The sequence below is a fragment of the Enoplosus armatus genome, chromosome 1, assembly GCF_043641665.1.
Source record: "Enoplosus armatus isolate fEnoArm2 chromosome 1, fEnoArm2.hap1, whole genome shotgun sequence".
Taxonomy (NCBI): domain Eukaryota; kingdom Metazoa; phylum Chordata; class Actinopteri; order Centrarchiformes; family Enoplosidae; genus Enoplosus; species Enoplosus armatus.
In genome coordinates, this window is record NC_092180.1 from 10,076,310 (window position 1) to 10,098,552 (window position 22,243).

A 22,243-nucleotide genomic window follows, 5' to 3' on the forward strand; every position below is an offset into this window, starting at 1 on the left:
CGACCCGAATTGACCAAAAATACATAAGAAAAAAACACCTGTACAGTAAGGAACATTATGCTGCATTATGCTGCAGTAAATTTCTGACATGAATCTCATCTCTTAAAGAAGATATAAGCCGTGTCTCCCCTCTCTCATCATGGGCAACGTGAGATCGCTGGCAAACAAGATGGACGAGCTGGCGGCGCTGGCCAGGAGTCAGAGGGAGTACCGGGAGTGTGGTTTAATGTGCTTTACGGAGACATGGCTGCACCAGGACATTCCCGACGACAACGTCTCCATCGGCGGCTTTCAGACCGTCCGGGCCGACAGGGATTGCACCGGGACCGGTAAGCGCAAAGGAGGGGGGCTTGCCGTTCTCGTTAACAACCGGTGGTGCAATCCTTCCCACATCACCATCAAGGATCGTGTCTGTTACTGACAGACTGTTGGCTGTTGGACTAAGGCCGTATTATTTGCCCAGGGAATTCTCACATGCCATTGTTGTGACTGTTTACACCCCCCCCTCTGCCAACCCGAAGTCGGCGTGTGACGTCATTCACTCCGCCATAGCCCGTTTACAGACTCAACACCCGAATGCACTCATTGCTATTTCGGGTGACTTCAACCACGTCACCATGGCTAGGACACTTCCCACCTTCACACAGTATGTGAGCTGTCCCACTAGAGAGGAGAGGACCCTGGACTTGCTGTATGCTAACGTTAAGGATGCATACAGCTCCTCTCCCCTCCCCCCTCTGGGTAGGTCAGACCACAACCTAGTGCACCTCAACCCCTGTTATGTGCCTCTAGTCAGAGGAGGCTTATGAGACACTTCAGGGATGTTTTGAGGTGTGAGCCGCATGGAGAGGACATTGATGGGCCCACAGAGTGCATCACAGACTACATCAACTTCTGTGTGGACTCCACTGTCCCAGCAAGGACTGTCCATTGTTATTCTAACAACAAGCCATGGGTGACCAAGGACATCAAGGCCATACTGAACAAAAAGAAGAGGGCCTTCAGAGCTGGCAACAGAGATGAGGTGAGAACGATCCAGGGGGAACTGAAGGTAAAGATCAGGGAGGCTAAGGAGAAGTACAGGAGGAAGCTGGAGCGGAAATTCCAGCAGAACAACACCAGAGAGGTCTGGAGTGGAATGAGGACTATCAGGAGTTACAGGCCGACCAACAACAGAGGAGCTGAAGGCAGTGTGGACCGGGCCAACGAACTGAATCTGTTTTTCAACAGATTTGACTCTGTGGGCCATGCTCAACGCCCCCATGACTCTTCTGCTGTCTGCCTCCAACCTTCACCTATTCCACTCCCCCCTCCCCCTCCTGCTTCTCACAGCCCCCCACCCCCTGTGAGAGCTTTCCTCACACCTCGTTCCCCAGTCACCAGGCTGACACACTCTTCAACCTGACGACACCACCCCTCCCCCACCGGTCATCTCTACAGTGTGCTTCACTGCTGACCATGGTAGGAGACAGCTGATGAGACTCCACTCCAGCAAGGCTGCAGGCCCTGATGGTGTCAGCCCCAGGGTGCTTAAAGCCTGTGCCCCCCAGCTATGTGGAGTACTTCACCACGTCTTCAACATGAGCCTGAGTCTTCAGAGGGTCCCCGTGCTGTGGAAGACGTCCTGCCTCGTTCCTGTGCCAAAGACTCCGCGACCCAGTGGCTCCAAGGACTACAGACCCGTGGCACTGACCTCCCACATCATGAAGACCCTGGAGAGACTCGTCCTAGAGCAGCTCCGGCCCTTGGTCAAGCCACACTTGGACCCCCTTCAGTTCGCCTACCAGCCTCGACTTGGAGTGGAGGATGCCATCATCTACCTGCTCAACCGCGTCTACGCCCACCTGGATAAGCCGGCGAGCCATGTGAGAGTCATGTTTTTTGACTTCTCCAGTGCGTTCAACACCATCCGTCTGGCTCTACTGGGTGAGAATCTGACGGAGATGCAGGTGGATGCCCCCCTCGTGTCCTGGATTGTCAACTACCTGACTGGCAGACCACAGTATGTGCGCTTACAACACTGTGTGTCAGACAGAGTGGTCAGCAACACCAGGGCCCCGCAGGGGACTGTCCTCTCTCCCTTCCTCTTCACCATCTACACCACAGACTTCAGCTACTGCACTGAGACCTGCCATCTTCAGAAGTTTTCTGACGACTCAGCAATAGTTGGATGTATCAGCAAAGGTGATGAGGAGGAGTACAGGGCTGCTGTGGACAATTTTGTCACATGGTGCGAGCAGAACCACCTGCAGCTCAACGTGACAAAGACAAAGGAACTGACTGTTGATCTGAGGAGGACCAAGGCACCGATGACCCCTGTTTCCATCCAGGGGGTCAGTGTGGACATTGTAGAGGATTACAAGTACCTGGGAGTTCACATAGACAATAAACTGGAATGGGTAAAGAACGCTAATGCCCGCTACAAGAAGGGCCAGAGCCGTCTCTATTTTCTGAGGCAGCTGAGGTCCTTCAACATCTGCCGAACTGTGCTGAGGATGTTTTATGAGTCTGTGGTGGCCAGTGCTATCCTCTATGCTGTTGCATGCTGGGGCAGCAGGCTGAGGGTGGCGGACTCCAACAGACTAAACAAACTGATCCGCAAGGCCAGTGACGTTGTGGGGGTGGAGCTGGACTCTCTGACGGTGGTGTCAGAGAGAAGGATGCTGTCTAAGCTGCGGGGCATCTTGGACAATGTTTCACATCCTCTCCATGACGTACTGGTCGGACACAAGAGCACCTTCAGTGGGAGACTCATTCCTCCCAAATGTACAACAGAGCGACACAGGAAATCATTCCTGCCTGCGGCCATCAAACTGTTCAACTCCTCCCTCTGAGTGTCAGACACTCAGGAAGAGACTGGAAATCTGTATCTACTTCACCTGTTCATATACTACCTCACTATTTATTCTTAAATGTTTAAGTGCAATACATATATAGTCATACACTTCAGTGCAATACATACATACATATACATTGTTATTGTATATATTTTTTACCTCATTGTTCACTTCAATACTGTAAATGTGTATATGTTTTATTTTCTATTTCTTATTTTTATATTTTGTACATACTTTTATTTCTAAATTTATGCTGCTTTCTACTCTTGAATGGGAGCACCGGTACTGTACAATTTCCCCCCGGGGATCAATAAAGCATTTCTGATTCTGATCTTACCGAGCGCTGAAGACTATCAATGCATCATGAATAAAGATCTGAATATCTTTTATACTGAAAATCTAAAGGATACAATAAGAAAAGTTTTTAATATGTGTTGAAGGATGTCAGGTCAAACAGTGTTGATCTTATATTTCAGTAGTAATATCAGTAGTGACAGTAGCAGTAATAGTAACGGTCACAGTACCAATTTACACCTCGATTCTGGCAGGAAGGAGTGTGTGTGAGTGAGAGCAGGCCGGTTGGTGAGGTAATGGGGGTGGTCCTAAGTGAGATATTCTCTCTCTCACAACTTCAGGTTTATGAAATCAGGTCTAGCAAATACACAGTCATGCTCCTCCAGTAGACTGTGACAGAGCCTAATGAGCCATTTCAAAAGCAGCTTAACTGTGGTCAATTTCCTGTTGTTGATGTTGTTGTTGGCTTACCTGGTTGTCATTCACCTCAGCGGCTAGTCAAGCGTACTCAACTTCAAGGAGAGGCAGCTCCTTTGATGTGTGGGTCCAATGTTGATGTTGATTAAAGAGAGAAAAGGATATTAGAGCATATGTGCCCACACCCACTCCCAAACACGAGGTATGATCTGCATGGCATGAAAGAATTAATTCATGGTAAAAATGTATCACCTTGGCTTACCTGTGTGAAGAGCGTCTTGATCAGAGCGTCTGTCAGAGAGGTCCTCTAACATCACACGCTCTATTTCTTTCAGAACGTCAGAGTCGTCTTCGTTAGACTCAAGATGTTTTGGGAGTTCAGCCTTGAGTGGGGCAATAACAGGCATAGTCAGCTGCTCCTCCTCACACATTACTGTGGTGGCGTCATGAGTGTTTATCCTGTGTTACTCATGTCACAGTCTTTTCAAGTGTTCTTCTTTTAGGAAGTTCTTTCTTTTTGCTTGAAGGGACTGTTCCAAACTGTGTCTAGTAAGCTGCGTAATCAGACTTCACGACAATGGCTAGACCCAACAGACATGGGGCTTTAGGAACAAAAATGAGCGATGGTTTATCCCATGTAGTGTGCCATTGTGAAAGACAACTACGCACTACTCACATCACTCAACGTTGTGAAGAGCACAGAGCCAACAATCCCCCACAACTGTAATATGGCGAAGTGAAGGAGGAATAATGTGTTGGTGCTGTCAGGTGAACAATGAGCACCTATGTCCCTCATGCAGGGACGTATCTGCTATGTCTCTCAGCCAAGTCACTTCAAGAACTTATGACTCTATTATTGCCAAAGTGACCATGTCACAAGACGAAAATATCATGTAGTCTGCTCTACTAGTCTGGCATTACATTACTTTCTGGTATAATAGACCACAACTCTTAAAGATTATTTGATTCGTTCTTACTAAAAGCTTAAGTTGTCATTATTTCATATCATTGAGCATGATTTATGCAAACTGTTACAGCCCTACATTAAAACAAAACCACCTAAAATTTGCCAATATGCTGAAAATTGACCTCCAGGACACAAAACACACGTAATAACACAGTATAGACGCATTTTAAATAACCCACATTTTCTTATCAATATCTCACTAATTAAATAATTCTTATAGTAATAGACTTCTTACTTTTGATTCATCTCCAGTGAACTGCTAGCATGCTTTGCATTTCATCCCTTGTTGTGAGGCTACTTTCGTCAGGTTTTTGTTTAGTTTTATTCAGTGTTTGGTTGTTCAGCCCTCAAATGAAGCCTCCAATCTCCTTTGTTTCTTTTCGTCCTGTCTATCATCTTCTGCTTTGTTATTCGATTCAAATTTAAAAAAAAAAAAAAGAAAACAGCAGATGAGTGCTTGAAATATCCTACTGAGACTAAAGCCTCATTTCCGATGGTGTCCTAGAAACATAAATCTCATTATAATTTCCAACATCAAGACAATCTACTTTGGAATAACACAAAATTATGAGTAAAGCTAAAAAAAGATTTTAAAATAAACATATTGAAAAAGCCAAACAACTTCAAACCATACATATGCATGGGATGCCTTCAACAAGATGAAGCAAAAACTCTCGGATATCTTGGGAAGAAACAAATAAATACATGTTGAAATCTTTTGAAACTTTGCAACAATAATTAGCAATGTTGTTTTACTGTCACAAGTTGGACCCAAAGAGGAGGACAATGTTTTTGAACAAAAGCCTGATTAAACATGGTGGCGTGCCTTATTCAGACAGTGCTTCAAAATCAGCTAACCCACATATATCAAAACAAATGCCTTATAAACAAGTCATAGAACGCTAACGTTTTGCCCATAAATTGGTCTCGCAACAGACAACAATAGTTTTAACAATTATTTATTTTCAAAATGAAGAGGGCAGTATTTTTTCCATAATACACCTCCCTCTATTATTATGCTTTATAAATAATGGGAGCTCATTACAACCCCAAAATATTCTTTACTCTCCAACCAAATCCTTATTATCAAGTTGTCATGGCCTTAATTTAATTTCCTCTATTGATGAATGTGGAGTCATTGGGGGTGGGAGGAACGGAAGCTTTTGATACCTCATCCAATGATAATTCCTCTGGGAACCTAAGACTACAAAGTGATAATGCTAATGGCAGCCTTTTCAGCTGATCATACAAACAGAAAATGAGAGCTTTTGTAATTCAATATAATGTAGTTATTTGCTGCAGTCGGCTGAGAGGAATTCAGTTTTTAAGGACATTTAGGTGTCTCCATTTTGTGGTGCTTGCAGTGGTCTCATTCACTACTTTGTGGTTTGGATTAGGCTCAATGAAATTTTAAATGCATCTGCTTGTGCATTACACATATTTCAACAGCAAGACCCACTACACATCAATAGATGTTAGCTGAATAGGTAAGGAAGGGAGGGCAACACTAAACGCATGATGATGGCTATACCTCCTCTTGAGTTGCATGCTATATATTCAGAGTTTTTTTCTTGTAATATAACCACCCTGCCCAGCTCTGTAATTTGTTATATATTCTATTAAAAAGTGGTTATGTAGTCCATCTTTACACAAATGATAGGGTGGTTGATGTGGTTTATTGAAAAGGCATTTACACTGAATACAGTAGGTATGTACTTCATTCTGTTTTTCTCAATACTTAATTGACACAGAAAATGTGCAAGTTGGGAAATACAACAATAGCAACACATTATTTAACTCAATGTAGGTGGATGGTCAAGGGAGTAGGAAAGAAAACATACAAGGGTATGAAACAGAAAGTAGCTTACAAAAGGAGAAAGAAACAACAGCACAGGCTAAAAACATTCAGCACATTTAAATTGAAAGAAAAGCTTTTCTTTCAATTTAAATGTGCTGAATGTTTTTAACTTTAGTATGTTTAACTTTAGACATTTCAAAAGGACTCAAAGAGATGTTTGTATTAGTGTTGATGGTATAGGATAGGACGCAATACACTGTACTTGGATAGTTAGAGGCAAGGTGAGCTCATTTGTATTGATGAGAGACTGCTGCCCATCATTATGTGTTAATGCAGAAGTGACAGTCCCTTGTCAGCCTAAAGCCCTTTATCATCCACTTTCTGTAGCAATAATATAACAGGAGGCGAGCCATCATTCTGATCTGATATTAGCCAACTGAACCAAAAGAAATGTTTCTGGGGGCTCTCTCATACGACGGCATTTTAGGGCCATTGCAGGTAAAAAAGAAAAATGACAGAGCTGGGAGTGGGGTAATATTCCCAGAAGAAATTAAAGATTGAAATGACACATTTATGGGGAAAAAACTCACACATTTACAATTTATTTTTTTGAAAAATAGTGTTTTTTTTGTCAAGGAACCACATCGCTTCACTTTTCAAGGTTGGACCTACTTCCGTATGACGAAAGCCTCGATGGCTACGTTTCCATGGAAACTGAGCTCAGTCTCAGTCCAGCTAAAATAAAAATAAAAATTTTGTCTCAAAGGTTTGTGACTTTATAATCACAGAGAATAGCTGATTTTTTTTCTCATAAAATTTACGACTTTAATCTCGGAAATTCAGAGTTTTTTTCTCGTAATATTACCACCCTGCCCGACTCTGTAATTTACAATTTTTTTTTACCCTAAATGGCCCTAATACGCCATCGTTGTCTCAACAATTTGTTGTCATTTTTTCCAGCAACTACTTTCTTTGTGCATTGCATTATGGGACAATAGTGTCCAATAACAGTGCTCTCAAACATCATTAAGCATTACAGTACAGTATACTAAATGTTGTCGGTTTTTTAAAATAAACACTCAAAGCCAGCATGTAGTATGTATTTGGGACACAGCATTGGTGTTGCCATGGAAACGCTGGCTAATCATTTACTTTGGTGCTACTGCATTTATCTTTTTCTTAAATATATAATTTTCAAGTACAAACACAATCAGTGATTACAGCTGATCCAACAAAGCCTTCAGTTGGGATTTTCCCCTCAGTGTTTTTGGTGGACAAATCTGGAGTAAATCTGCCCAATAATACTTTGGTGTGTCTCCAACTGGAGAGTTGGCACCTAAGCACAGACAGTCTGACAAGCAAATATTGGCCACACAATGACAGTGGCTGAAAACCTGTGAGGATTGGCAGACTGTATATTTAATTGTGAGACAGGATACTGGATAAATAGATTAATGATTTGCTATTTTCACACAGTCCTTGGAATTCTAACAATCTCCCTGTGTTTTTCCCCTAGGCTTTGTTTCAGAGCTGATGGCACCCCTACAGAGAATACCCTGGACAACAAGATCCTTTTGTGTATTCAAAACCACATGTTGTACACTGCTGTTAGTAAGTTGTACTCGTGATTCTGACAAAAGTACTCCGACTAATTGTATTGTTTTTGAATAATTGTGTAAAACCCATAAAATTATTGATCAGTTCTTTGAGTGGTTTATTATATAAGCACATGTCAGGGTCACATAATAACAGTAGGTATATTTTATGAAGCATCCAGTCTATTCTATCTTATTCATTTCAGTCTCACATAGACATCTGCTAGCGGCCTGTTTAATTCAAATTATTTAAATTTTTGCATTGCTTATTCAGGTTTGAAATGTGTTATATATGTACATTCAGTTGTAATTTACAGAGATAAGGCAGTACACGACATTGAATGGCAATGAACTAAATATGAATAGTTTGTTTTATCAAATACTGATTGTCAGTTTCATTAGGAGTCTAATGCCGGCTTATGGGAAGATGTCATAATGTCAACAACAAATAAAACATGTTGACTTCTTGTGGTTTGATTTTAATAGTTGGGTTTCAAAGGGAAGTTCTACATGTTACTAATCCAAATTAAGAAATTAAGAATTCCAGCAGCAAAAACAAAGATATGAAACAGATAATGTGTTCGATGCAGACATGTTTTGAATACAAGCAAAGAAAATGTAGGCTGCTATACATCATAGTGTCATAATAATGAGATAATGTCTGTTGCAGCTGTTTTGCCTCAGGACAAAGTCATGTTTATTGCACCATCTTTACTCTGTCCTTATAAGCATTATGTGTGTTCAATGTGTACAATAAGCCCAGAGGTTAAAATTTGCCACTCTTTCAACTGTTACTCTTGTCAGTTTGTGCATCAGGCCCGAACAATTATAACTGATTAAACTATAACATCTACTCTTTTTCACTGGCACAGTTAGACTATTCCTTTGACTGTTTAATGCTAAATATTGTACGATTAAGCAATAATGCATAAGAAGGAGTGCTATACCATTTCATATTACAGTAGTGTTCAGCAGTCATAGGCAAAAAGCCAAAAGCTGAGTGTGAGTATGACACCAGTGTCAATATCTCACTGCATAAGATAGTCCACTCTACTGAATACAGTACTACAATATCATAATGAGACAGATGACAATGGAATCTCGGAAACCTTTCAGGACTTGAGATAATTTTGAGTGACTTAATGGTTTATTTATTTATTCAATCATAATAATGTATTATCCACGGGAGTAATGGAGCTCCATCGGTCCCTGCCACCCCCTGGGGCAACAGATGTTTCACAGCCCATATGGTGTCTTCATTTCTTTCATGGTCTCTCTCTGCCTCTCTCTGTAATCTCAACATTTGTTGCTTTCCTGCTTTTACATTGAACAATGTAATGAGTCCACTAAACCAATTTAGGGTCAATGGATTTTTAGGAGCCAAAATGAGATTCATCAACAGGGTGGCTGGTCACAGTCTATGAGGTTCAGTGTTTTGGGACGACCTCAGTATCGAGCTACAGGCTCTTCTTCAAACTGAGAGCCAATTTAGGTGGTTTATGCACCTCTTACAGAAGACCACAGGCACTTTCCTGGAAGTGTTCTAGGCATGGTCACCTGTAAGAAGACCAGTGTAGAGACCCAGGACACACTGGAGGCTTTACATCTCCCAATTAGCTAAAGAAGATCTACATAAAAAAGACGGCATGTGGGCTGCCCTGTTCCTACAGCGATCCTGACCTGGATAAGAAGCTGAAAAATCAATGCACGGATGGAACCAGAAATAATGTGGAACAAGGACCCCACAAAGTCATGTGCCATTGGGGTTGTTGCATTTTCTATATTGTTGGTTGTTTTTGTGCCTGGTCTTAATTGGGTTCTTTGACCCAAGAAGTCTGGGAATTTACTTTGATTTTGCCTACAACAAGAGCATTACTATTCAGGAGGCGGGTGTTTTTGTGATTGTTTTTAGCATTGGCTGTCTGATTTCTCCTGTCATTCAGTGATTTTGGCCGCTGGTGTCTGCAGTGTTGTAAAGTGCCAGTTATTTTCAAGCTCAATAAAAGCTTAGCTCAGGGAGAGGAAAAGTACAGATAAATGTTACAGCTGATTCATATTGTGAAAGTTAAAAAAGGCTGTTCAAGCACAACTTGAAAACAAATGGCACTTTACAACATGTAAAAACACTTTAAAGTAACATGAGGGCATTTAATAAATGGGTGTGGTGTGGCAGCATGCCAGAGCTAAATGCACTATAGAGAGTTTTACAGATTCTTACTGAGCCACACATTTAATGACACTTTTTAGCTTTGCTAGCAGCACAGCTCTAGGGATGGCAATGTTGGTCTGTTGGTTGGTCGGCCATCCACTTTTGTTCAGACATGTTGATGTTCTCTTATGCTATAAAAACACACTGTGAGAACCACCACTAACGTTTACTCACTGGCTTTTCTTGCACATTTGACATACAGTGTATTGCATGTAAGCACAATGTCCAGTGACTCCCTGCTTGTACACACATTTGTATTTTGCACTTGAATAGCAGCTCCAACCAACAGTGGAAAATAGTGCAGTGTTAAAGCTGGATGGCTAGCTGTAACTTGTCAATGATTTCATTATTATTTCAGGCAGTGTCCCTGACCCAACACTAATACAGTCAAATCAAACATTTCAACTCTTTAGGTGGCTTCAAAATGAAACCCATCCTTTTAAATTTCCTTTTGTCTCACTTGAAATTGATCCTCTGTCCAAACTATTAGCACAAAATAGCTATATTTTATTACATTGCCTCTTCAGAGAAATTAGATTGGTTAGCTTGCATCAAACACATGATTTGATGATATAGTAATCTGATTCTTTCTCACAATCCAATATTGCCCATACACACACACATTATCACAACACTACACTGTGCAAATATAAACAATATAAATACCTACTTCCTTTTAAAGGACCTACCCAAACATGCCAACATAATGCCCACAAATTCCACAGAATAAAAGCCCCATATGGGACACCCAAAGAGGGCCCACATTTCAGCCCATAGTGGCCCCACACTAGCCCCAAAAGGGCCTGTTAGCCCAGTATTTCAGAACCAGCAATCAGTACAAACCTTTGAACATACAGTACAATCCACAGAAAGCGAAATAATCAAAAGGAACAGACACACGAGAGCAAACGATGGCACTGTTTCAACAAAGAAGCCAGCTTCAAGCCTGGCTCTTGAGAAAATGTACAATATGGAATGAATGGCAAGATTAAAGTTGTTCATCAGCATTGTTTTGCATTCATTAACTTGCTCATTCCTCAGTGCAATATGCCTTTCATTTATCTGGTTATATAATCCTTTCTAATCTCAGCATGTATTAAAATGCATAAATTAAAATGACATATCTTTTCCTATTTTTGTGTCCAATGATAGCATATTCAAGCCCTCATATGACCTGACAATGAGGACTCTTGTTCAGATGCTTGTTCTTATGACAGTTCCCAGATCATCAGAATCCCAGAAACATTCAGGTGGCTCTTGCCACACTTGCTCATCTATACATTTCTGACCTGAACAGCTTCCATTCATCTCCTAGTTTGACAATGTAGTCTTTGTTTGTTGTCACCACTAAATATCCTCTCCTGTGGAATGCTTCAGGACATGCTTCTGCCTTTCTTTTTACACAAGAAATGTCCTTGTTCTGTCATCAAATAATATTACCTACCATTATTATGCTGATGACACTCAACCTAACCTTTCCTTTCCCTCTGGCAATATTCAGTGTGAGGCATTCATTTGTGGATGCCACGTTGACATCTCTGAATAGAGGCCTGCCCGCCACCTCAAGCTCAGCCTTGACAAGACTGAACTGCTCTTCTTTCAAGGCTGTTTCTGCCCTCTGCAAGATCTTTCCATCATCACGAACTCTACAGTGACCCCTGCTGCCTGTCAACATTTTCACAGTAATTCCTGACAACCAGCTGTCATTCATCAAACATTTGCCATCACAACTACAACTCGCTCCTATACATTTTTACTCAGATTCAGAGCCTCACTAGGGACTCAACTTACCTCCTTGCTCTTTGTCTACACTGCAACTACAAAACTCCCTTTGGGCAGCGTTTTATTTCAGAAGCTACACTGGTAGGCTCTGAATGTGGCCAATATATCAGTGGATGCAGTTCATGGGGCATAAGTGACAGAAAAAAACTAAAATGACACTGGTGTAATACATTTGCTCTTACTCACTATCTATGAAAACTAAAACTCTAATTCCTCTGAGGTTACTTTATTAATTGCACACATCTTATCGCATGATTGCTTCCCCTTTGAGAAACTGTTGCCTAAGCTAAGTGAGCTACTCTTCGTGAAGAAATGACATATAGTGCCGCCAGGTTCTGTGTGATAGGTGATGAACCTTCACTGAGTGCATTTCTGCATGCAAGCGCACTGTCAGCTGATGTCTTTCAAACAATCAAGGTGATTGATGAAAGGCTTTGACACAGAATTATTCCCTGAAACCAAAACTTGATTTCTAACAATTATGCCGTACTTAGAGAAAGCCCTCTTTACCAACCCTGTATGTTCCTTCTTACTCCTCCTACTTTTGTCTTGCATTTTTCTGTGTTTTTTAGGATCATGTTCCATTTAGTCTCTGCTACCAGCATGGCTTTAACCTTATTCCTTTTCTCTCATCGCCTGAGGGCAAAAGGTAAATGGAGGATTCTATCAGTCCAAACCCCAATGCTGCAAAAGGCTTTCAACTCCACCAATTGAACTCACACGCAGCGGAGCTGTCAAGCTAAGCTGCTGAGCCATGTGAAGGACCAGTGAGGGGGAAGGAAAACGCAGACGCCATTACTGTCTGTTTATGCCAACAGAAGAGGGAAGAGGGGAAAAAACAGGGTCATTGAGCAGAACAGAAAGGAAATTGTGCTGTGATGCAAACAAAGAAAGCCTAAGCAAGGAGGGCTATCATCTAAACCTAATCAGGTGCAGTCATTTCAGTGTGCATTGGCTTGGTCATTTTAAAGGTGTTGTTAGAGAGCCACCATTATCAAAATGTCTGAGGTACTGCATAGGCGCATGTGCCTGCATGAGACTGAACTCACACTTGCCCTCAACTTGATGTATAGAGCTACATTACCTAATTCTTTGTTACAGCATGTGTTACTGTCTTTTAGCGCCTAGAAGGGTTATTTCTTCTCATTTATCTGGACCAAGAGAACCCTGTTGAAACCACGACCATTTCTTTGAGAATAGTAGACCTGCAAGTGTAACTGATTGCAAATAATAGCAGTGGCAGCCTAACAGTATTGTGCTCAGCCTGCTTTGTTGCATCTGTAGCGTTTACAGGACGCATCATGGCACAGAAACCAACTGAAAGAAACAGTTCTTTTGAGTGAGACGAAATGGGAATCCTTTTGTTTGTTATAACATAACTGTAACAACCATGAATGTGGCTAACATAACATTACTTTAGATTTAAATGTTAACGTTTTAAAATGTACATTCTGGTAACCATATAGTGGTATGCAATGGTATGCAGTGTTAAGTGTTCTGTTTGAAGACACATACAGATTTAGCAAAAATATTGTTTCAGTCGCCCCCTACTTTTTAGTTTGGGCATACAAATTTGTCATATTGCCTCAGGGCGTCTAGGAAAACAAGGCCTGTTAAGAGACTGTGTCCAGACGGCCTTCTGACTCTGCAGGAAAGCAGATGGTTTTTAATAATGCCCTACTCTCAGCTTCATGCCCCCCAGCTAGCCAGCCACACAAATGCGCACACATACATACAATTTTTCTCTCTTCCTTTCTCCTCCTCTCTCTCGCACACACACACAGAAACATGCACACACACAAACCCTTAGTTACCATTGCCAGGATTACAGTTTTGCCAAATTGGTCTTTAGTAAAAAAATTCAGTCAAAGATAAAAGTCATGAAGTTGATGATATTGTGGTCACAAAGAAGGTCTGTCTTCTATTGAAAAACAATTCAAACATTTTAAGAATGCACACTGACTCTGGAGTTAGATTCCTGGCAACCCAAGGACAGAGCCAACAGCACCTCCCGCACATGAGGGCAAGCACAGTGCTGGTACTGCCTGCAGTCACAACATGCCGCCATAAATCGAACGTAAGAAAAAGAAGACAAGACAGAACAATAGCGAGTGAGCCGTCAACAGTCAATCCTGGAAGCATATACACACCCACAACTTAAAAGTAGATTTAGTCGGGGGGGGGGTTTAAGTTACCAAATTAGCATGTTAACTAGTGTACTGCCAAGATGCTAGTTTGTGAGCTAGTCCATACATGACATGCTAAAATAAATTAGCTGTGTTTTTAGCTCACCTACCTTTTGACAACTGCTGGTTAGGTCTGCTTGGGTTGAGGGTGGGTTTTTTTGTGTAAAGCTTCAGGCTCAAGTTGGATTATTTTCAAATGTAACTTAATAAAAAATTCTCTCTCCATCTCTCACTGAAGCCAGCTGCCAATCATCTGCATCGATGCATGTTATGTGTTGCAAATAGATAAACAATGGCCACTGGGAAATGGGAAGAGAGACGGCGTGGCCTATGTGATGCATTAGCCTGCGGAGCTAGCAGTAAGTAATGGATGAAATAAAGCAAAAACTTGCAAAATGGGAGCTTCATAAAATTGGATATGATTCAGAGAAGGTCATTGTATTGTGGAAACCTTATGATCTTGTTGTGACAACAGATACAAGTCTCCAACCAACCGCCACAACTATTGTAATCTTGGGTGTAAAAAGCTCTGTTCTTGAGTATAACTGTTTCGACTGTCATCAAGTTCAGCTGGGAAAGACGTTTTGGGTTAACCAGTGCTTTACCCTTTTAGAGAAACAGGTAACATTAGTCAAGACACAAGTTAAAACAAAAAACAAATAGATATATAATGACATTTTTTTTTTTTATCTGTTAGACTTTCAACTGTCACTAAATTCGACAAATTTTAGCCAAATTTCTGTTTGGCTCCTGTATTTGTGCCTCATCAAGAAACATTGGTGCAGACATTGTTTTTAATTGACTAGTGCAGTTGCAGTTGAACTGTATAATGTGAATTGCTCAATCACGTCTTGTTACATGGACCAAACTAACTGATATCAAACTGTCTTTGTGAAGTTCTGTCATTTAAGCTCTCAGGACGTCAGCTTTACCCCTGTCTGCAACAGCTTTCTGAGCGTTCCCCTTCCCGTACGTGGCTTTAGCATTAAGCAGTGTAAAATATCCTGCAGCTACTATGAATTAATCTTCACATACACCAAGGGTCAGCTTCTCTTGCTGTAGTCCAAAGGAAGTGAAATATCCCCAATATCGAGCATGTTAGCAAGAAGGCATTTGAAAACACTCTGTGCAGTTGTGCTGTAGGTCACTGTCATTAGCTGTAGGCGCTGAATCTCAATTGCTGGCAGAGGCCACATTTTTTAAGAAAGTCTCGTGCTATCATGCAAACCACATTCCCAGATTTACCAGTTCAGTGCTGTTTTGATTAAAATGTTTTACTTTTTTAGTTTATTTTCCATTTTTTCACCGTTCCCCTTTGCACATACAGAAGTAGACAGCTGCAGACTTGCACATGGACAGCTGACACGCATGTGCTTCTATACATACTACAATTGGGGGTATGCCTACGCAGACACATTGCACACATGTGCACTCTAAATAATTATGGCAACCTCCTGACAGCAAGAAGAAAAGCTCCTTTGTTTATTGTGTTTAGCTGAACAACAAAAATTTTAAAAAGTAAAAAAAAAAAAAAAAAGAAAGCAGCGTGTGCAACCATGGATTGGGGATACGGTATTTACATACAGTTCACAAACAAGCACCCACTTTACACTTCTAGTGCATGAAACCATGAATTGGCCTTTACATGTATCATATTATGAGACACGATCTTCAGCTGACTGTAGCATAGTTTTCAAGTGTGTGTGTAAAGTGCAGATTATGTGTGTGAGGGAATCTCAGATTGCAAACTGGAGATGTAGTTTTAGTAGAATGCCATTGTATGTTATGACTGCTGCTTTTATCTTCTTTAATCTGCTAAATTCATCAATATAACCTGTGCATTGTTGTGTACACCTGGATTGATCAGTCCAAGGAAATAAGAAATTCTGTAAACTGTGAAAAGAACATGCTTACAGCAGAACAACTAATTTCATATCATTATCAACAGTATGTTTTCTTCATTTCTTGTGTTTATTTTCCTACTAGAATGAAAGGGTAAAGCACATTTATTTCTTGTCTTCTAACTGCCAGGACAGTGCAAAGTGTCTTTGCTACTACTTTAAAGTATTAGTAGAGAATTTAAACAGTTTTAGGCTTGGGTTGGCAAGTGAATACAATTAAGTACAAGGCAGAATGTAACCAGCAGCACTCTGGACACCAAGGACAATATCAAGTAGTCCAAGCCCAACAAACACCAAGAACTGAAGGTTAAATTGGAATATAGCTTTGAAAGTAGAAACCCTCTGGTATCCATGCTCGCACACTCATTTACATACAGAACCTTGCTTCTGTCTATCTAGTTAGTCTGCCAAATGCTGTCCCAGGCGATAGAGGGCTCCCATGTGTTGATCCTGAAATGCACAAATCCATCAACAGGGCTGCTGAAGAAGGACATTTCAAAATGTTCTTGAAGTGACTCCTTTCCAATTTTAAATCGCTTTGACTAATGTTTCTATTAATTACTATGTCTCACTGGGGTGACATTTAGAGTTAGGAGGACATGCTGCTCATTCAGGCAGGAGCCATACGTTTATTAAAGATTTAAATCGAGGATATATAAGAGAGAATCTTTCTTTTACAAAATCTGCCTCAAGCTTTTCTGTCCTGAGGGGAGGGGTATGAACATGTCATGAATATAGTCCTGTTAAGCTGTGAAACCTTTTATCTAAAAGTGCCTCTAGCTGAAGTAAAGAAAAAAATCAAACTTCTCTCTGAGTGATGGCCCCAAAAGTGTTGGCTTCACAAGTTTGGTCATGGACTGCCAACATACTGTAACAGCCATAACCATTCATGACAAGGTTTTTTTTTGAGGCAGACATTTCCATAAGTCAGAGCAGGAAAGGCATAGGTGTAATTAATAACATTTATGATGGCTGCATTTAATTTAGATGTCCCTAGAGACCGTAGTACTGTGCATGCTGGCTGACTGGCATTGCTTACTGGGACACTTAGATTGAACAGAGCCATCATCAACGGTATTAGACACCTGTGCTTTTCCTGCATATTCAAAATGTTTGCTGTGAAATAGGCCTATTGTAAGGTGATAAGCCAGGGATTGTACCAGCCAAAATAAAACTAACCACAACATAAAGTACTAAATTATTTTCTAGACCATAACAACCATTACAGTAGCGTCTGTGCCCAATTGGAATAGATTTGTTACATGTATAGAGCACTACTGCGGAGGTTGTGTCCAACAGCCGCAGAGATAAAACAGAATAGGTCACAAACAGTAACATCATAGACCATGGCATAATCATTTACCGTCTTACAAGTATATTTTGCCTGTGACTACAAAAGTGACCTTTGGACACCAACTGTGGTCCATCACTTCATGCAGCATTTAATTGCTGCACTAAAAAGAATGCAGTAGCCAGAAACTGACCTTACCTTCTACACATCAGTAGAGCTGAAGGAAAATACTGTTTTACTTGGCTATACAACACTTACTTGACAGTTGAAAATGGACCAGCATTTTTTTTTGTTGATGACAAGTTACATTAATACAATACAGATAAATGCTACATCTTAGCTTTGAAACCAAGTGTGCAAATTGTTTGCTGTTAAAAATTGAGAAAATGCCATATGTTTAGTGTTATAATTGCCTCACATATTACATTAGCTTCTATATCGCATGTATTTTTAAAAAACTTCTGTTCTTCTGTTTTGTGCACAATAGTGTCATCCTGCACACAGGGATGCCAGCAACCAGAGCATTGAGCCGTGAAATAAGTGAACATCATAACCTCATCATAAATCCACTTAAAGAAATGTTGCCCTCAGAAGGCGAGATCAAAGGTTCAAAATGTATTGACAGCATTTTAAAGATTGCTGTTGCATATAGAATTCTGAACCGTCCCTGACAGAGCCTGCCTTTTTGGTTTTGCCACTCAACTTTACTTGCGAAGATGTCAGCATTATAAGAGGTAAGAGGTAACTTTGATAACAAATAAACTGTTGCTTCCTGAGCAGGTTTTCATTCTCTTCCTGCCCTGGCAATTCTGCATCTAGCTGGCATTTGGCACAAACTGCAGAGTCTTTTCTGCCTGCATCTGCCGCAATGTTTGTTGTCAGACAGCCAATCACACAAGACAGGGCAGTCAAAAGATGAAAAGAGGGGAGAAAACAGCCACTCTCCGTCCCTGCCCCTGAATTCTCAAAACTCCACTTGACTACACTGTGGTAGCAGTAGTGCCTGGGTGGCAACTATTGTTGCCTGTCTGAACATGTCTTTCCACATTTTATTCCAGCTGGAGATGACTGACAACACTCACCACCCACTCTGCACTGTTTCAGCACATAATGATGTGACTGATGTGTGTGGATGAGCAGAGAGTGTCGTGTGGTGCTATGCTGTCACTCATGCACAGATGAGCTAAACCAAGAATGGGGTGGGCAGTTCTTTGCCTCCAGTTCATCTGATATTCTGATTAAACACAGTAATAATCTGCTGTCCGTGTACACATTTTGTTGTACACATTTCAAAATATCAAACTATGAGGTCTGATAAATCGAGATTGTGGATTGTGCAGCTGTATCACAGAGCATACTATAGAAATGTAATGAATGATGAATGAAAGGTAATTGTGTATGAGAACTGTCATGATAAGTCAGTCTGTTGGGTCTGTATGCTAGATGAAGCTGCATTGTTACTGCTGCTACATAATGGCAAACCCTGCAAAATGGAGCTAGAGATGTGATCTGTTTCAACATTCCCAATAGTTACACCTGCAACTAGCTGATGAGCAGTGACAAGAAGTACTTCTTAAACTTTATGCATTTGCACAACTTATACATTTTCAAGTGTAATGGGTACATTTTACAATCCCCATCAGCAATCAGTAATCAGTAGGTTTTTTTTATATGTATGTGTATGTACCAGTTCTGTTCCAGTAATTCCATTGAATCTTGTAGCATACCTATAATCCTAATCATATGAGCTCAACATAATCATGGAGAGAGAGTGAATGCTCTGTTTAAGTGTTTAAACAGGCTCATTTAATGTAGAAAGGCATAGTGATATGTGATATATGACATACTTTTTTGCACGATAAAGATTTGTTATTCTAAATGACAGAGCATAACTGACTGTGCCACAGTAAAGATTTATTTATGAAATTAGTGAATGTTTGACAGGTCGGATGGCTGGAACAAAATGAGAGGAACCCGGGAGAGGACATGTATTGGAGGAATGATTTGAGCACTGAGCTTGAAGGTGTGGTGACAGTGGACTTGATGAACGCAGCAGACAGGCAGAGAGACAGATACACAGAAATATAAAGAGTGAGAACGGAAACTGAAAAAGAGAAGTAGGAGGAGAACACTTTGAATCCATCTGCTGTCTGCCGGCTTGTCATTTCTAACCAGCCAACCAGTACCATAGGTGGCTTACAGAGTTTTACATTTTAGCATTCACCAGGCAGTGTCCCTAACCATTACCCAGCACACACACACACACACACACACACACACACACACACACATTTAATTAGTGCATAACAATTTAAAAGCATTAGTTTCAACTTTGCAGGATGCACTGATGAAAAGTCCATTCCTGACATAAAAATGCATTACAAAAACAATTAAAAAAAATCTGCAGGACAACATGGAAAGATGTGCAGAGCTATTATATAATTAAAATGAATTACTACATTCAATAACCCCTTAAACACCACTATATACAGATTTAAACAGAACATTAACATCCGTCATAAGTGGGTTACGGTTCTTTCTAAACCTCATAAATAACAAGAGATACAGTACTTATACACAGCAACTGTGTTGCTTGTGGTATCATGTGTCTTGCTATTTAATCTTATTTGAATTGCAGTGGCCAGTAGCCATGTGGACAGAGAGACAGTCATTAACCAGATCATCATGGTTCAAGCCCCTTGTGTTGGCAGGTAGACTCTTGGCTCATGGATGGCCCAAAGGGGCCACAATTTCACTGATGCCCACACCCACAAGTCTCCTGTCTGTTGATATAAGCCATTACTGTGCTGTTCTATTTCCAACTCAGCATATTGGTGCTGGCGAGAGACTAATGGAAGTTGTCGCCTGTTGTATATGTACTATGATCCTCACTGAAAATATAAGAGGCACATCTTGTATCTGGGAGCCACGGTAATGTCAAAGTAAGCATCTTTCCAACTGATGGTGGCAAACCATTTGTGCAGAAGGCCATTTCACTTAACTCCCACGTTTGAGTGAGAAATGGAGGCGAGAGAGGTTACTGCCATGTCCTTGTAGGGGTGGAAGTGCCACCAATCATGCCTCCAATTTTGACAGGAGACACAGCAGAAAGAATTAGGGGGAGGGATGCCAAAAGTCTGGTGATGGTTTGGACTCATTTCATTTAGGGCAGTCTGGATACATGGTTTGATGCTTAGGCCACCAGTAGATCCAAAAAAGTAGAGCAAGATATGGTCTGGCTACTGGGGTCCACCTGGGTTCGGTTGTGGCTTGGTCATCTGGAATCAGCCTTTTAAGAAAGAGAGAGATGGCACAAAATTGCGGCCCTTTCTCATCCATTCACTGAAACCGGTAAACTAGGTCAGCCACTGAGTTGCTGAAAAGGGATGTGGACATGAAGGAGATCTCCCTGGGATGGTCACGTTTAGCCACAGCTGCCTTGAAGCAACTGTTACGCTATAAGGCAAAGCAGCAGATGAGAGTGTCTAGCTGTCCAGCTATCTGAATCTCCTTGGATAAAACAAACATTTTATCATATGTAGTCAAAGCCATAGCAAGGGTGAAGATAGCAGTGTTGAACTCATATTGCTTCCACTGCTAGATAAAGAGAAATGTCAGAAGTCCCCAACCTTTTGGTTTTGGGGACTAGTCAGGGCATTCAGGGTAAATTCCTCTATAAGGAAAATTATTTGATGTAATCTGTAAAATGCTTCTCTTTAAGATCTGCACAAAGTTTTAAATCCACACAGCATCCACTCCATCTCTTTAGTCCTCAGTGAGCGTTCAGATCGTTTTGTGGTTAAAGCCTCTGTCCTGTGAGGTAATGACCAACAAGGCCTCTGGAAACTTAATGTTAAATGTCTGAATAATGTTGATATATTCAGTGAATTAAAAAGTGAAATAAGTAAAATGAAAGATTTAAGAGTTTTGGTAATATCAGATGTTGAGCTGTAGGAAATTACTGAAAAGCAGAGTGAAAGATTTCTTCAAATTTAAATGTCGTGAATTAAATCAGATAGAAGACATTGAGCACAATGACAAAGTGCAATTGCAAGCTGAAATCGACTGAGTAAATAATGAATTATTATTTAACATGCAGAAGCTGATTGGAAGTGACGTCAAAAGTGTGAAAGATTTCAGTGGTAAGTTGTGTTTCAATGAAGGAGGAAAACGACATGTCGTCACAGAGAGCTGCTCATGGATGTACGGGAGACTATCTTCTGCTCTGCCTCATATTATCAGATGCTTTTAGATGTTGTCAATGAGCCATGTATGTTTACTTCACTACTGGGTGATTTTAGGAGAGATTAAGTCATCAAAGCCATCAGCCAATTAAACAGCATTAAATCTTCAGGTCCTGACAGCCTGCCAGCTGAGTTTTATAAAATGTGCTTTGATGACGCTATTGATTTCTTAACCTCTGTTTTTAATATGCAACACATTCTCACTCCCAACTCCTCAAATACGGTGGCTTGGCAGTGGCCCTACGCTTCAAATGATAACGCTCTACCTACCCCTCTAGCGCCAGTTTTGCACGTGCAGGGTTCTGCAGTCAAGTTAGCAATAGTAAATATGCAACATCTGGTTAGACTTTAGACTAAACATTACACACAATCGTGACGTTACAAAATAATAGGCCAAACTTAATCTTGGGAACAAATGGTGAAGTCACAAATAGATTTTTAATGTAAACAACTACCGGTTGTAGTACAACTACTAAATGTCTTCATGCTGTTTTTTATTGAAACAAGGGAAACAATTTCTTGCCAATGATTAAGTCTGCAAGTTATGGCAGATTTAGTACATTGAATGATACATGGAAAAAAAACAAGCACTGAAAAAGTGAACGTGGAGAAAAATATAACTTTGAAAATGCTGACTTAGAGGTAAATAAAGCTGAATTCAATGAAGATCATTCATTCAGTTTGATTCAAGTTCAAAAGTATTGGCAAAGCATAAAGACCCC

The 22,243-nt window shown here is 40.8% G+C and overlaps 1 protein-coding gene across 1 annotated transcript in view; it reads left to right on the forward strand.

The window, feature by feature from the left end:
- The first annotated feature begins 226 nt into the window (after positions 1-226).
- Positions 227-22,243, forward strand: part of pcdh20 (protocadherin 20) — a 48,266-nt gene continuing 26,249 nt past the window's right edge. Inside the window, exons 1-4 of the mRNA XM_070905893.1 lie at positions 227-409; positions 1,052-1,240; positions 1,333-1,461; positions 2,331-2,486. Of these exons, the coding sequence (XP_070761994.1) occupies positions 227-409; positions 1,052-1,240; positions 1,333-1,461; positions 2,331-2,486 (657 nt within the window). The remainder of the gene's footprint in view (positions 410-1,051; positions 1,241-1,332; positions 1,462-2,330; positions 2,487-22,243) is intronic.